The sequence below is a fragment of the Manis javanica genome, chromosome 4, assembly GCF_040802235.1.
Source record: "Manis javanica isolate MJ-LG chromosome 4, MJ_LKY, whole genome shotgun sequence".
NCBI classification, from domain to species: Eukaryota; Metazoa; Chordata; class Mammalia; order Pholidota; family Manidae; genus Manis; species Manis javanica.
The window spans coordinates 150,008,043-150,023,032 of NC_133159.1; the positions used below are offsets into that span (position 1 = coordinate 150,008,043).

The 14,990-nt window shown below is 54.6% G+C and overlaps 1 protein-coding gene across 5 annotated transcripts in view; it reads left to right on the forward strand.

The window, feature by feature from the left end:
- The window catches only part of CUEDC1 (CUE domain containing 1), a 74,756-nt gene that overhangs the window by 56,067 nt on the left and 3,699 nt on the right, over positions 1-14,990 (forward strand). For all 5 annotated transcript variants that reach the window (XR_012130675.1, XR_012130676.1, XM_037003844.2 and 2 more), the window contains 8 exons: positions 2,396-2,523; positions 7,470-7,596; positions 8,310-8,502; positions 9,312-9,395; positions 11,217-11,288; positions 12,082-12,175; positions 12,902-12,960; positions 14,667-14,742. Coding sequence is in view for 3 of the 5 variants with exons in the window: in XM_037003844.2 (XP_036859739.1) it covers positions 2,396-2,523; positions 7,470-7,596; positions 8,310-8,502; positions 9,312-9,395; positions 11,217-11,288; positions 12,082-12,175; positions 12,902-12,960; positions 14,667-14,734 (825 nt within the window). In the remaining 2 variants the exon portion in view is untranslated. The remainder of the gene's footprint in view (positions 1-2,395; positions 2,524-7,469; positions 7,597-8,309; positions 8,503-9,311; positions 9,396-11,216; positions 11,289-12,081; positions 12,176-12,901; positions 12,961-14,666; positions 14,743-14,990) is intronic.

Here is a 14,990-nt window from a genome sequence, read left to right on the forward strand (position 1 = left end):
TTTGCTTTCCAGACTGAGCCTTCTCAGCATCCCTCCTTGGCTGATTCTCCAGCCCCCCACCTTTGGAGCTTTGCTTGGGCCCATGGCAGGCAGTTCCTGAGCCAGTGGAAAGTGCTTTGGAAAATTTATGAGCAGCAGCTGGGATGACAATAACTGCTAACTGGAAAAAAGCCCCCTCTCTGGGGGCTGATGGCTGGTGGGCTGGCCTGAGGGGTATCCTTGACACAGAGAAATACCTCCTGTCAGAGAAATGGCTCAGGCCCTGGCCCCTTGAGTACCTGGCAGGCATCTGTCACCCGCCCTGAGTTAAGCCAGGAGGCCACAGAGCCGAAAGTTCAGCACCTTTAGAGCCAGAAGAACAACTCACTGTGGCTGGTGGGGCTGGGGAGAGAGAGGCAGAGGAAAGCCAGAAACATGGCTGGGGTGACTCTCCCTGGAGACCCGGGATCAGCCTTTCCAGAGCGTGCCTGGCCCTCAGCCCACGTCCTTGGCAATTCCTCATTTTGCTGCAGGAGCCTCTGATGAATGTCTGGTTCTTGCAGCCCCAGGAGGCTGCAGTGAAGAGCAGGAGCGCCACGGAGGCCTGAGCTCCTTGAGTCTGGGGGCTCCCTGCTCAGGCCACAGTCACAGGAAGCCCAGCTGGTTTCCTTCAGGGAATAGTTCCTACTCAGCTCTCCCCTCCTAATTCATCTCCCTCATGCTGCCCCCATGGGGGCGGGACAGGCCAACCACTGAGGAAGGAGAGGCTCAGTCTCCAGGAGCTGGCCCCAGACCCTGGCCTGAAACCCTGTCCCTCAGAGCAGCAGGGTCTGGGGGACGGGCCATGGGGGCTATAGGGTGGCACTAGCACTCTGTGGGGGCACCAGATGGTCACAGAGCTGCCGTCCTGTGCCAGGCACTGGAGGTTTTGCCAGCGAACTGGACTGGAGCTTACCCTGCACTCTTTCTCTCTTCATGTGGAAATTAGCGGTAAGCAGAGCAGTGGCCCCAAAGCAGCTACATTCTTCTTTTTCAGCAAAAGCATCTGTTTAAATACTTTCTGCCTCAAAGGAAAGAATGTCAGTGCATTCCAGGTGGGAGGCCTCCTTGGGTCAGGCTGGCTGTGTGTACACAAATTGTGGCAGCGTGTCTGTGCTTGCATGCATGAGCGTGTGTGTACTCATGTGCTTGCTCACTCGCCCACCTGTCCACTCACCAGGGTGTCCCTGCGAGAGTCTGCATTCCTGGGCACTGGCTGGGCTCGGGGCAGGGATGGGGCAGGGATGGGCCAGCACAGCCCGGTCTGGCCCTGGCTTGCAGAGACAGTTTAGCAGTGACTTCTACAAATTCACTTAGGGTGAAAACGTGAGGTCTAGGGACTCGAGCCCACTGACGTCCTGTGAGCCCTCCCCATGTTTCTTGGTCTTGGGAGAGATAGGAACGGGACCAAGGAGGAGGGGAGGAGAGAGGGAGGCTAAGGCGCAGGGTGGTTGCCTCCCAGTGACCTGAGATCTCTTGGTTGGTGGCTCTGTGGATCTGTGGGGCAGAGTCCAGGGCAGTCTGTGCAGCAGAAACCCAGGGCTCTGCCCAGCCCTTGGCCTCCCCCTGCCCCTCTTTCTGGCTGCTGGATGAAGAGAGGAGTCCAAGAGGGAGAGGCATCATGGGTGGCCCCCTTGCCACTGTCTCCCCGAGAATCCAACATGGTGTGCCGGCACTGTGCCTGAAGGACGGACCCTTGTTGTGGAGACTACATCCAGGTTGAAGACTTGGTTTTAAACACAGTGTGTGGCTTTTGCCATGTCACTTAGTCAGCCTGGGCCTCAGTTTCCTTGTCTGTAAAATGGGGATGTGATCCATATCATACCTTGCCAAGTTGTTTGAGGTTAAGGTGAGATAATCCATGTGGAGGTGTTTTAAAGGAAGTTATGAATAATAGTTATTTATCAAAAGCGACACATAGAAGCATATGCAGACTACAGGTGTGCAGCTCAGTGAGATTCACCAGCACCCACATCAATTAACATCAACAGAACTTGAAATCCCCCCGGTGCCCCTTCCCTGAACTTCCCCACACCCACAGAGGTCACGCTGCTCCGACTTCTACCACTGTGATTTGTTTCGCTTGTTTTTGATACTTCCTTGGATGGATAATGCTTCTCTGAGCATTCTTCTTGGGGACATGTGCTTTCATGTCTGTTGAGTATGTTGGAATTGTAGGGTCAGAAGTAGCCGTGTGTTTAGTTTCACTGTATAAAGCCAAAACAGTTTTGTAAAGTGGCAGTTGTATCAATTTACACTCCCAACAGCAACATAATTTTCTTACCACACATCTTCGCCCACACTTGATTTTGTCTGAATGTTCTCTAAATTCAAGGTAGGATCGCTAATATTTTTTTCTTTATTGTCTCTGATATAGATCTTGGAAAGGACTTTGGAACCTGACAGCTCAGATGAAGAGCCCCCGCCTGTTTATTCCCCGCCGGCCTACCACATGCACGTGTTCGACAGGCCTTACCCTCTGGTTCCTCCCACTCCACCGCCCCGGTGAGCATTCTTTTCCTGTCAAAGTGCAGGGCAGTGGGGAAGAGGATCAGGAGTTGGGGTTGAGTAAAAACACAGTCGGGAACTTGGCTGGAACCCTCAATATATTATTCCACGAAGAACAAGTTCCTACTGTAGCAAGAGACATTTTAGCTAGATAATAAGGAGAACTTTCAAACCGTAAGGATTGCAAGAGTAAACATTCACTGGATTCCTACTCTCTCTAGGCTCAGTGCTATGCTGAACACTTCACAGTACAGAGTTAAATCAGGCTCAGCTTCTGCTTTCTGGGAACATATAGTCAAGGGAGGTACAGAGCGGGAGTGACAAACACACAGAATGTGTACTGACACTTCCCTGGCAAGCCCCTGGCAAACGGTATGGATTGATCGCTATGCTCTTTCCTGCCCAGCTGAGACAGAACCTCAGAATCCTTCCCCACATAGCGCTCACTGATAGTTCATCAGTAATTGATGGAATGGATATCTCTTGCCATCTCTGGTCTAGGCACGTTGTGGGGACTTTTAAGCAATGGGAGCAAGTAAGCCTTTCTTTCTGGAATACTTTGGTAACTGGAAGCAAGAATAGACTGCTAGGTCCCTGGTGACTTCTTCCAGGTCAAACTCTGTACTTTGGATGTTCAGCATGAACTGAATGTCTATGGGACCCCAGCTGGGCCCTATGTGTCTCTGAAGTGCCTGTTTTTCTGGGCTCCATGTTTGTGGTGAGACTGCTGGAATCCAGGTGCCTCTGGTCCTAGACCCACGGTGCCTTAGAATGACTATGGCCTGCGGTGGTGAGGGGCAGGGGAGTGGCAGGATGGGGGACATGTCCCAGAGCATCATCCCTTCTGGAGATCTCTGGAGTCTCAGCCCATGGCAATGGAGAGCTGTTATCACACAGTATGGACTTTAGTAACAGCAGCCAGTCACTGAGTGCTAGAAACTGGTGAGGCACTTCATCCTCTAATGACTTGTGAGGTAGGCCCGTTGTCATCCCTGTTCCACAGACAGGGAAATGGAGCCTCAGAGAGGTTTTGTAACTTCCCCAAGGCCACAGAACCAGAATCTGAACCTGGGTCATTCTGACTCCAAATCCAGTGCTCTTCGCTGCTGTGACCTGTTACCTCCCTGATGAGAAAGTTCTCTGTGACTGCAGCTCAGGGAGCTCATGGGCCTCAGAAGGCTGGGGTGCGGGGAGCAGTGTTTTGAGTCAGGGATGCGAGCAGTGCTGGGGTCCTTCCTTTATCACAAGGGGTACCAGGAGGTTATAATGGGGTGGGAGGTGGTGAGTAAGTAGGTGGGTCTGAGTGAGACCTTGGCAGGACTTGCAATCTGGGATGAATCACAAAGCCCAGGGCTAAATGATTTTCTTTTGACTTCTTTTTTTTTTTAATATCTCAAGATGCTTTTGCAAAAGGTTCAGTTTCTATTAGGCAGTGCGACTCTGCCTATTTTTCAGAAGGGGAAACTGAGGCCATAAGAGAAAGAATCTTATTGTAAACTGGCATGGATATCCTGGCCATATACTCTCTCCTCTGTTCTGGCTGGGTGTTTAGCTGATGTGGGTGGCTGGGCTTGGGGTGGGGGCTCTGCAGCCCAGTGATGGGTGCCCCAGCTGGAGAAAGGTGACCTCAGTACTAGAACAAGATTCAGGAGGCCTTGTTCAGACCCTGTGACTTTGGACAAGTCTTTGCCTGAGATTCAGGGGCCTGACCCCCAAAATAAAGGCTTTGCTGGGCTGGGGGTGGATACAGGGAAGAGAACTTGAGTTGCAGAGTCCAACAGAAGTAGAGTGCTCTCCTCACTCCCTTCCCTCAGTGCCTTAACTTCTGGTTCTTCAGGTGCCTTTGCTGTGTGGCCTTTGGCTGGCTACTTAACCTCTCTGAGCTTTGTTTGCCTCATCTGTGGAATGGGAATACTACTCCCCATCCCAACACTGTTGTGAGGATTGAGCACAATGTTGTGTGTGGAGCATTAGCACAGTGCCAGGCATGGGCTCAGGCCTATCAGTGGTTTACTCTTCCTTCCCAACCCCCTGGCGGCATGGCTGATCTCTGAGCTCTGACACTGAACATTGAGACCAGTGGTATGTCTTCCTCTGAAGCCAGTGTTCAGAAGAAGCAGGACCTGACTCTGAGCATGGGCCCCTTTGTCCCAGGATAGTCCTGCTAGGCCCAGATCCACTCGTAGGCTATTTCCAGAGCCTCATTCAGTCTCTTCATCCAGGACATTCATTTCTAGTATGTATTAAGTTGCTTGCAATATTCAGGTGCAGAACCATGTGTGTGGTGCAGGCATGAATACAGCATTGCCTGGACCACCCCCTACCCCAAGGAGATCAGAGTCTGGGGGAAGCATAGACTTGGGAACAGGGGTGCAGAAAGGCTACCTAGGTGAACTGATGTCCAATCTGTGGCCTGGCGAAGCTGAGGACAGGAGGGCTCTCCAGGCAAGGGGAAACAGCATGTGCAAAGGCCTGGAGGCAGGAAAGAGGGAAGCATCTAGGAAACTCCAGTAAGTATGGAATGGTGGCTGAGGCTAGAGAGACAAGCTGATCATGGGAGGTCCTTGTGGGCCTTCTGAGGAGGTTCGACTTAATCCTGTAGCCAGTGGGTTTAGCTAGAGAGTGACAGGTCAGGTCAGTGTTTTAGAATCTTTAGATCAGATTTGAGTCAGGGACTGGGGAGCAATGGTGGGGCACCCCCTTCCTCCTCTAGTCTCTAAGACTGCAGATGGAGTGGGGTTGGGAGTGTACCCTGCTGGGGCACAGAGGGGCAGGTGATCCCAGGGACATATGCCTAGAAAGCTAGGATCCCGGGGCCTAGGTTTTGACTGGATCATCTGTGTGCAATGGGGCCTGACCCCCTCTGATCCTCATTGTCCAGTCTTTACCAAAAATCTGGCCTGGAAGGTTTGTCTCTGAGATCCTTCTGGGATCTCATGGGGCACGAAGTTCTGGTTTTGGGGTCTAGGGGCAGAGGCTCTGGTTCAGGAGAGCCTCCCCAGCCTTCTCTCTCCTTCCCTCCCCTAGTCTATCCCCCTTGTCTCCTGAATGAAAGACCATTCCTAAAACCCAGAGGCACCTCTCTGCACAGGCCCCTTGCTGTTTTTCCTTTGAAATTACAGCCTTGGAAGTTTTTTATTTGCCTCTCAGCTCATTTCTGACATTCCTTTCTGACCACAGTGGAGTTGCTTGGGCTGTGTGGGCTCAGGCCCCTCCTGGCTCTCGCAGCTGCGGGCTGACCTCATCTCTGCTGGTGCCAGGCCAAGGGGTCTGGAGGGGCCGGGTCCATCCTTCCTCCAGGACCACGGGCCCAGCAGCAAGGGAAACTTGGCCGATGACTTGGCCTTATTCTCCTAGCACTGTTCCCCTCTTTGGTTCTCAGTAGCAAATGGCCAGAGGGGTCCCAATGTGACCTGGGGGTCTCTGCAGCTCCCCTGGTGGCTCTGGATGGGGTGGGGATGGGGTGGGCACCTGTGTCCTTGGTGAAGACCCTGTAGCCCAGGGAAGCATAATGACTCTGGAGAGGATTTCTCCATGCTGGGCCAGCCAAAGATGGTCTGCGAGTCCCTGAGGGATGGGATATCTTCTCCCCTGCCTCTCACACCCTTGGGAAAACTGCAGCCTCCAGCAGTGACAGAAAGTGGCAGAGTGATGAAGAGAGAAATCTGCCTAGGAATTGGAGATCTGGGTTGTGATGCAAGCTCTTCACCAAGCCATTCCCTGCTCTGTACAGAGAGAGGGTGGAGGAGGCTGCTGGGATGCCCTGGGCTCCGGACTGGGTGCTGTGCCCCCACCATGCACTTAGCAGCTTGTCATCCTGTCTGCTGCTGCCCCGCCCCGCCCCTCCCCCCTGCCAGGCCACCCGCCCAAAATAGAAAAGGAAAGGAAGTTATTTCCATAGTCAGCGGCAGCCCAGAAAAGCTCCCCTTCAGTGAGGGGGCGGGCGGGATTCCTGGAGCTGGAAACCAAATCAAAGCCAGGCAAGAGTGGCCTCCACCGCCGGCCCTCAGCTGCCTTGTGTGTGTGTCATTTCCCTGATTCAGCAGAACACGTGTCCCGTGGTTGCCACGCTGCAGGCTGCCCAGGAGTTGCCCTCAGGCCCACAGTGGCAGGGCGGGGCCTGGGGTCAGGGAGGGCATGTGCCACCTCCTGCCTTTCTCACCTGCGCCTTGCGGTCGCCTCTGCGTGGCACAGACACCCTGCCAGGCAGCTTGCCCATGAAGAACAGCTCCTGAGTGTCCCTTGGTACAAGAAACCTTCCACCCCACACCTCAGTGTGCCTTTTTAGAACACTGCTCAAGACACAGCCTCATGAGGGCGCTCCCACACACCTTGGCCAGGAGGCAGCAGTCTCTAGATGAGGAAACTGAGCCCCAGAGGGGAGCAGGGTCTCGCCCAGGACCGCCTTGCTGGGTATGGCTGAGCCTAAACTGGAGTCTGGTTCTGCTCTACTGTCTGCAGGGATCCTGATGTCCCCCAGGCCCCCTGCCCCAGCATCTCCTGGACAGGCTGCACCGTTGGGGGCTTGTATGTCCATTCATTGGAGCACGCCTGTCACCCAGGAGCCATGAGCTCGCACTGTGCTCCGTGCTGGGGACATAATTTGAGATAATGTGATCCCTGCTGTCTTCAGAGGACATGGAGAAACCCTCACCTACAGCCAGAGGCCCTTCGTGAGCGCTGAGAATAGAGAGGCTCCAGACCTGGAGACCTTGAGGGCAGGAGTGGGTGGAGAGCTGAATGTCTGGAGCAGCAGGAGCCCAGGCTGGGGCTGAGGCTGGGTTAGCCTGAGTGTGATGATCTTGGTCCTGGGGACAGTGGAGGCCATGGCAGGCTTTGGAGCAGGAGTGGCATTCTGAGCAAGGATCCTGGTGTGAAGAGCCGGGGGGTCACCTGTGTTTGGCCTGACTGTTCCCTCCTCGCTGTCACCTCCCACCCTCCAGCACTGATGTGCTGGGCTCTGGGCCCCCTTTGAGCCAGAGGCGCTATCGGAACTGGAACCCACCACTGCTGGGTAACCTCCCCGACGACTTTCTCCGCATCCTGCCCCAGCAGCTGGACAGCATACAGGTAACGGGGGATGCCCCCACCTGCCTGTACATCATCTCTGCTCACCCACACTGTTTGTGGCAGTTTCACTTCCTAGTGTTTAAGCCCAGGCTGAGCTATTTCTGTTGCCTTGGGTTTGTAGGGAAAATGCTGAACTGGAAGCCTCATTTCCTGTCTGGGCCGGGAGGTTTCCTGTTCCACCTAGGGAAGGTGACTGGCTGAGGGGACTGGCTGCAGCCTTCACCCCAGGCTGGAGGGCTGTGGACATGGGGGCAGGCAATGGCAGGGGGCCAGGGCACTTCCTTCCATCCCCTGAAAAGGGCCAGGGGTGGCTTCCCCCAGAAGTACGTATGACCTGAGGGGCCCATGCAGTGGGTCAGGCGGTCTCAGCCTGAGACAGCTGGTACCAGCAGAGGTTTGAGTGTGGGAATCCATGCATAGGCTATGAGCAGCTTGCAGATCACTTTTTGGGACTGTTCAGTTGTAGATGGAGGGATGGGAGGTGGTCCAAGAAGGAGGAAAGCCAGTTTTTAAGGCCTTGCTGCTTTTCTAGAAGAGAAGGCTCTGGCCTGTTATGGTGGATTTTGGCTGATGACTGGGTTCAGATAGGATGTGCAGGCCCCAGCATGCAGGCAGAGGGTCCTGGGAAAGGAAACATGTACGCCCAGATGTGCATGGGTGTTTATGCAATGTGTGCCCTTGTGAGCAGCCATTCCACATGTTCCCCTCCTCAGGGAAGCCCCAGGGTGTCGAAGCCTGCAAGTGGAGAGGGAGGCCTGCTCCCTGCGGCCGGGCCTGGGGCCCGGGACCCGGAGAGCCGCTGGAAGCAGTACTTGGAGGATGAGAGGATCGCACTCTTCCTGCAGAACGAGGAGTTCATGAAGGAGCTGCAACGCAACCGTGACTTCCTCCTCGCCCTGGAGAGAGGTGGTATACCGGGTGGGGGCGCGATGGCCACTCCTCTGTAGCTGAGGAAGGGGGTTGGTGCTGGCTTTAGCCTTTAGGCTCAGAAGCAGCCTTGAGCAGGAGCTAAGGGTGGCCTCTGTCCTGCTGAGACATGGTGTCCAGTTTCCCTTGTGGGGACCTGCCAACAGGGACCTGAGTCACGGGCCACCTCTTCTACCTCCCCTGGGATTCAGAGGAAGAGGGGTGTGCCCTCTTAGGCTCTCTGCATCCCTGCCGCATGTCTGCTCTGTGCCAGGTGCCAGCCTTGGCATGAAGTGTCAAGGGACCGGGTCCGCAGGTACCTCCCTGAGGGAAGCAGGGACTCAAGTGCTGGGTTGTCTTTGAGCCAGGGACCCACCTCGTCAGCCTGTCTGCCTTTCCCCCTCAGGATGGGAGTGTGTTTGGGGTGGGGTGCAGGGGGAGGGCTGTGGGAGGTCTGCCTTATGAGGCTCACAGTGTGAGTGTGTGTATGAATGTGACTGGTGGTGTGCTGTGGGAGGGAGCAGGGCTTGCGGAGGGAAGGCTGGCTCTGCTCTGCAGCAAAAGTGCCGGGGGCTCAGGGCCTTTCCTTTTCAGTGAAGGGTTGGACTACAGATCTCCAAGGCCCTTCTCATTCTGATGTTCTAACATTCCAGATGCTTGTCTGGGCAGTAGTTCCTGTGATTCTTTGAGAGCTGGTAGATGGGTGTACACATATTTTGTGTGTGCTCATGTGCAATTCTGGGGGTTCAGCCTCCAACAGCCTCTTTCCAGGAGCTAACTTCCCTGACTGGAATGTGGTCCTTTTTCAGATCGATTGAAATATGAGTCCCAGAAATCCAAATCCAGCAGCGTGGCTACGGGAAATGACTTTGGCTTTCCGCCTCCTGCCCCAGGTAACCTTGCCTTCCTGGGAGGGAGGTCAGAGGACATAGGAGACTCACACCCCCATGTGCCTTGCATATTTGGAGTTGAGTTTGGGGGTGGGGTGAGGAATTAGGCTGGAGGGAGGGTTCTGCCCCCGCCCAACCACACTCACCACAGAGTGAGATGGCCTCTCACTTAGCAGCCCTGAGTTCGTACCAACTGAGCAGCAGCTGGAGCCCACGGCTGGGAGTGGCCAACAGGCTGGCTGAACTGAGAGGTGCCTGAAGTGTGAGCAGGGAGGGGACACACCACCCACATAATGCCACCATGGTGGGAAGGCACACAGAGGACTTGGAGATTTACAGGGCATGGGCTCTGTCCTGGGGGAGTTTATAGTCTTGTAAGGAATGCAAGAGATGTAAGAAATGGGTAGAATAAGCCAGCAAAGCTGAGGACACACTTGTTGATTATGGCAAACGCACAGGGAGGAGAAGGGCAGGGTTCATTGGGAGGGGTTCATTCATTCACTCAGTAGCTGGGGGTATCTGCCATGGGGCAGGCCCTGCCCTGGAATTAGAGGAGGATGATTTTGAGCTTTCTTTGAAAGGTGGTGAGAAGCAAGAATTGCCTCAGAAGAGGGCCAGGCTGCACAGGAGCCCTAGCTGGCTGAAGGAGGGCCAAGGGTGGACAGCAGGCTCTCAGGATGCACAGAGAGGGTCCAGCTGGAACCGGGAACATGAGGCAGAGAGGCCCAGTAGGCCTGGGTCCCACATTTGACATCTGGACTCGGCCCACATGTGTGCCTCATGCTCAAGTCAGTCAGTACCTCTGCACACACAGGTGGCCCATATCCCAGAAAGGGTCAGCAGCTTTTGCACAAAAGAGGCTTTACAACATCACTCGGTGGGGTGGGGTTGAGGAGCAGAAGGATGGGGAGCTCAGCTGATCCCAGCTTGAAGAGAGAAAATCCACTGGAATTGATTCAGAAACAGCAGGCTGGGAGCTTAGTACCACCAGATGTGCATCTGTGAGTTTCAACAACAGCCTCTTGTCCTCGATCCTGAATTAAGTAGACACTCAGGGCTGCTGAGATGGATCATGACTCACAGGGGATTTAGCAGGCAAGGTGACTTGGGATTAGCTGAGTTACAGAGTGGAGAGCAGGGCTTCAGAAGGGCACCAAGTGGGTGCTGAGTGAATGGGGGGCGCTCTGAGTGGCCCACTAGGTTCTGACTTTGGAACTAGCACTATTCTCTTTCCTACTCACTGTCCAATGAGTCCAAGACTCCATGTCTCTGGGGAGTAATAGAGGGGCTGGCCCAGGAAGGAGGGAGAAGGGAATTGCCACGGGGGAATGCCTGCTCTGTGCCCACACTGCCCTTCTGCTCCCTCGTTAACTCTCAGCCATGGGGATGCAGGTGGCTTGCTGGTGAATGTTCCGGGTGCAGGGGAAGCCCCAGTGCTTAACATCTGGTGACTTCCATGCAAAAATACTCCCTCAGTGGCTGATTTCAAGCTACCAACGTGGCATCGAGGAATGCGGAGTTGATCCAGAGAAGCAGTTGGGAGCCTGTGTGAGCGGACTTTCTGCACACAGAGACCATACCCCTGTCCCCCTTTTTACAGAAGAAGGGAAAGTGGGGTCCAATGGGAAAAGGAGCACTCATTAGGGAACCCCAAGCATTGTCCTTGCTTTAAATTCACTCCTGGTTAGGGAAGAAGCCCGCCCTTTGCCTCCTTCCTCACATGGGAGCATCAGACTGAACCTCTGTCCTCTGCGGACGGCCCTGACCCACCTTGGGCAGCCCTTGTCCCTCCAGCTGGTTCTCAGAGATGTCTTCTCCTTCTAGGAACCAGTGACACTAACCCTGCTGTGTCGGAAGATGCCTTATTCAGGGACAAGTTGAAACACATGGGAAAATGTGAGTCTAGCCTATGTCCCCTTCCCAACTCTAGAAGACAGGCCCTGTGGCCTCATGGGAGGGAGCCCAGAATGTTTAATGAAGCTGACTCTTGGTGAACCACAGTGACATTTTAATTGCAAGCCAGCTCCCTCAGCCTTCCTGTCTCACTTCCCCCTGCAGTGTAGTCTGGATACAAATTAAGTTTTAAATCCTCTTGAGCCAGCTGTCTGCAGAAAAATAATCATGTGTTGCCTCCCCTCCCCCTTAACTTTAGCGTTCACACTCTGGCTTGAGGGGGCCTGGCCAGGCCTGACTGAGTGGGGAGGCCCAAGCTAAGCCCACTCTGGGTGGGCGGGAGGCCTGCAGGGCTGGTGACCTCTTCCCACAAAGTCCTGCCAGCCAGATCCGGCCTCCCTTTCTTCCCCTCCCCACCACACAGACACACAGCCATGTGTGAATGAGGCTGCCATCCTTTCTGGCTCCATTTCAGGGAAAATCTTGGATTAGTCATGGAAAGCCCAGAACCAACTGGAGGTGGGGGAAGGCCTGGCTGTCTCTGGTAGCTGAGGAAGGAATACCCGGATCTTGGTCTGCCAGCAGGCTGGCGGTCCCTGGCCTGGCCTCTCCTGGCCTGTGCTACCCATGTAGGCCAACCAGGGATGGCAGCCTCATCCCACCTGCATTTGTGATTCCTGTCACCTCCCTGCCTCCCCCACCAGCCTTCCACCTACCCCTCCCCTGAGGGGGGCTACCCTGGCCTTCCCCAGGTCTGGGTGCTCCACTGCCGGCTCAAAGCTGTCTCTGCCCCCAGCCACCCGGAGGAAGCTGTTTGAACTGGCCAGGGCCTTCTCGGAGAAGACCAGGATGGGGAAGTCAAAGAGGAAGCACCTGCTGAAGCATCAAGCGTATCCTTCCTGGGCTTGGTGCTAGGTGGGCTGGAGGGCGCTCAGGCCGCTGAGACCCTGGCTGGACTCCCAGCCTGTGCCCTCTCTGGAGTGCAACTGGCTCTGTGGCCTTGTCCTCTCCTCGCTGAGCCCCACTGCCAGTCTGCCGCCCTGCCTCTTGGGGCCAATCTTGACTACCATGACCTGGTGTGGGAAGCAGGCCAGTGGCTCCCACCTTCCTTCTGTAGGTTCACAAGTTGTCCTACAACTTGTTAACTTTTTGTCTGGGATAAGCTACATCTTGGGAGAAAGCTTGATTCTTCCTACAAAATCAGCACACCTTTCTCTAATTTCTTGAGTTGAATTGATCCACAGATCTTTCTGCATCATTTCAAGCATGTTGACCCAGTCTTCTCACTTTCAGTACCTTGAGTCAAAATAAGGTTTTTCATATTTTTACCCAGACTCCCATCCATGCTTCTCAAACAGGGCACAGGATATTAGAAACTCAGCAGCCCAAATTGCTTCTCCATGCTGAGATGGGAGCCGGTGAGAGTCAGGTCCTGGCTGCTCAGCTACCCCAAGAAAAGGCACCTGTGGGGAGATATCAGTGCTAGGCTGGCATGACCGTAGCCTCCTGAGCTGGCAGCAGATGGTTCAGGGTTAGGGACAGGGAGTGAGTAGAACTGGGGGGACACTGGCAGTGCCTACCTATCCCTGTGACAGTTTTCCTGAATGGCCTGGCAGGCTGGGGGCTGCGGCATCAACAGCCAATCTCCTGGACGACGTGGAGGGCCACCCGTGTGGTGAGGCGGGAAGGGCTGCGAAACTTGGGCTCTAAGCTGCCTGTGGTTGGTGGCCTGCCAAGAGGGGGACCCAGGTGTTTTATAGGTGGACCTAATCTGTCAGGGAAGGAGCACCCGACCTGGAGGAAACATCAAGGGTTGGCGGGCAGGTGATCCTAAGGAATGGGCCCTGCCATTTGGTCCATATTGTCTCTCCCTTCCTTCCACTCTTGAAATGGGGCCCCTGCTGCACCTCCCCAAGCACTGAGACCTCTACATGGAGAACAAAGTGGGAGGTGCTGTTCCTGGAGAGTAGTCTCTGGGGGGGGGTAGAGGGGGCAGACAGGCCTGCCCACATGGAGGGGCCTCACCTTGAGCACCAAGTGCTGGGCAGTCTCAGTCCCTGGGTCCAGCAGCCTTTTAGTGTTCTAGTCTTTCCTAAAGGCCACGTGGGCTGGAAAACAGGGCCTTAGGCCCTCCCAGGCCCACAGCCTACCCCTGGTACTCATGCCTCAGAGCAGAGGGGCTCTTTGGTGGTCAGCAGACATACAGAAACAAGGGCTGGAAGGGCTTTGGAGGTCATCTGGACAGTTCAACTGCCCCATCCCATTTTATGGATTCGGAAACTGAGGAAAAGCACTTGTCCAAGGTCTCTGCAAAGGGGTTTTTTCTTTCCTATATACCAACAATAGTGTCACGCAGCAGTATAACAGTATTATTATTCCTTTCGGGTTCCAGGACCTTGTTCCAAATGTGTGTGGGGGCGGGGGAGGGGTTTCCCCCCCACATACACAACACCAAGCAATTCTCCAACACCAGCAGGGTGTTGGTGAATTCAAGTAGGTCCTGATGCTATCTGCCTGGAGACAGCACCAGATTCCCCAGGTTAAGACCTCTGTCCTACAACACTGCCCTCCACCCCCAACTCCAGATGCTGGGTGTCACAAGCTGCAGTTCCCTGTGCTTCTGACCTACCAGCTACAGGTTGGAGGTTCCCTCGACCTCCTGCTTACATTCGATTAATTTGCTAGATTGGCTCACAGAACTCAGGAAAACACTCATGTTTACCAGTTTAATAAAGGATACCGTAAAGGACACAAGTTAACAGCCAGATGAAGAGATACAAAGAGCAAGGTCCCAAATAAAGGAGCTTCTATCCTCATGGAGTTTGGGACCTGGCTTGGTGGCATGTGGAGGCGTTCTAGGTCCCCAAGCATAGAAGCTCTTGACTGCCAAGAAGCAGGATGCAAGAGAAGGATAGGATCTTCTCAGAGCTTTTTCTGAAGGCTTCATTGCTAGGCATGATTGACTAAATTATTGGTCATTGGCTGATCCAACCGCCAGTCCCTGCCTTTGGGTGGGGTCTGACAGCCTCTCATTAACATGACAAAACACCTAGGTCACCTTTAAGACACAGCAGTGTCTTTAGGAACTGTGGAAGAAGACCAAATATACCTGGGAAACATATGAATGACCAAATATGTATTTCTTATGACTCGTTATACCACAGTCTCAGAGCTCAGTGACAGAGCCAGGCCAGCAGCCGCCTCCTAAGGTCACCCTGTGCCCAGCTGCATCACCAGACCCACACATCATCCCCTAGGGATCAGCAGGTGTCCCGGCAAACGGGGGCGGCAAGAGCTGGGCCAGCCCTCTGCCCAGCCTGGGGACTGCCTGACTGGGGCCCTGCAGGGAGGAGGAGGAGGCAGCTTCCCTCTGTTTTCCAGATGAAGACTTCCGGGGAAGGCGGCAGGAGGCACCGGAGGTGGAGGAAGCCCTGCGGGAAGGACAGTAAGCAGTAAGGTGAGGAGCCGCAGCTCCAGGGTCCGCCCGAGGCCGCACCCCAGGCATCTTCTCAGGGGTGTCTGCCATGGGGTGTTCTCAAGCATGAAAAAGTCCAGAGGCATGGGGCTCAGCCAGCTGGACAGCCACATGGCCTGGGTTTCTTTTCCCATGTGTGGCAGGGCACATGTTCTGCAGGGGAATGAGTCTCTTGAGGTTTTTTTTTTTTGGTTATTTATTCATTTGACAAAAGACAGTCACACCTGCCT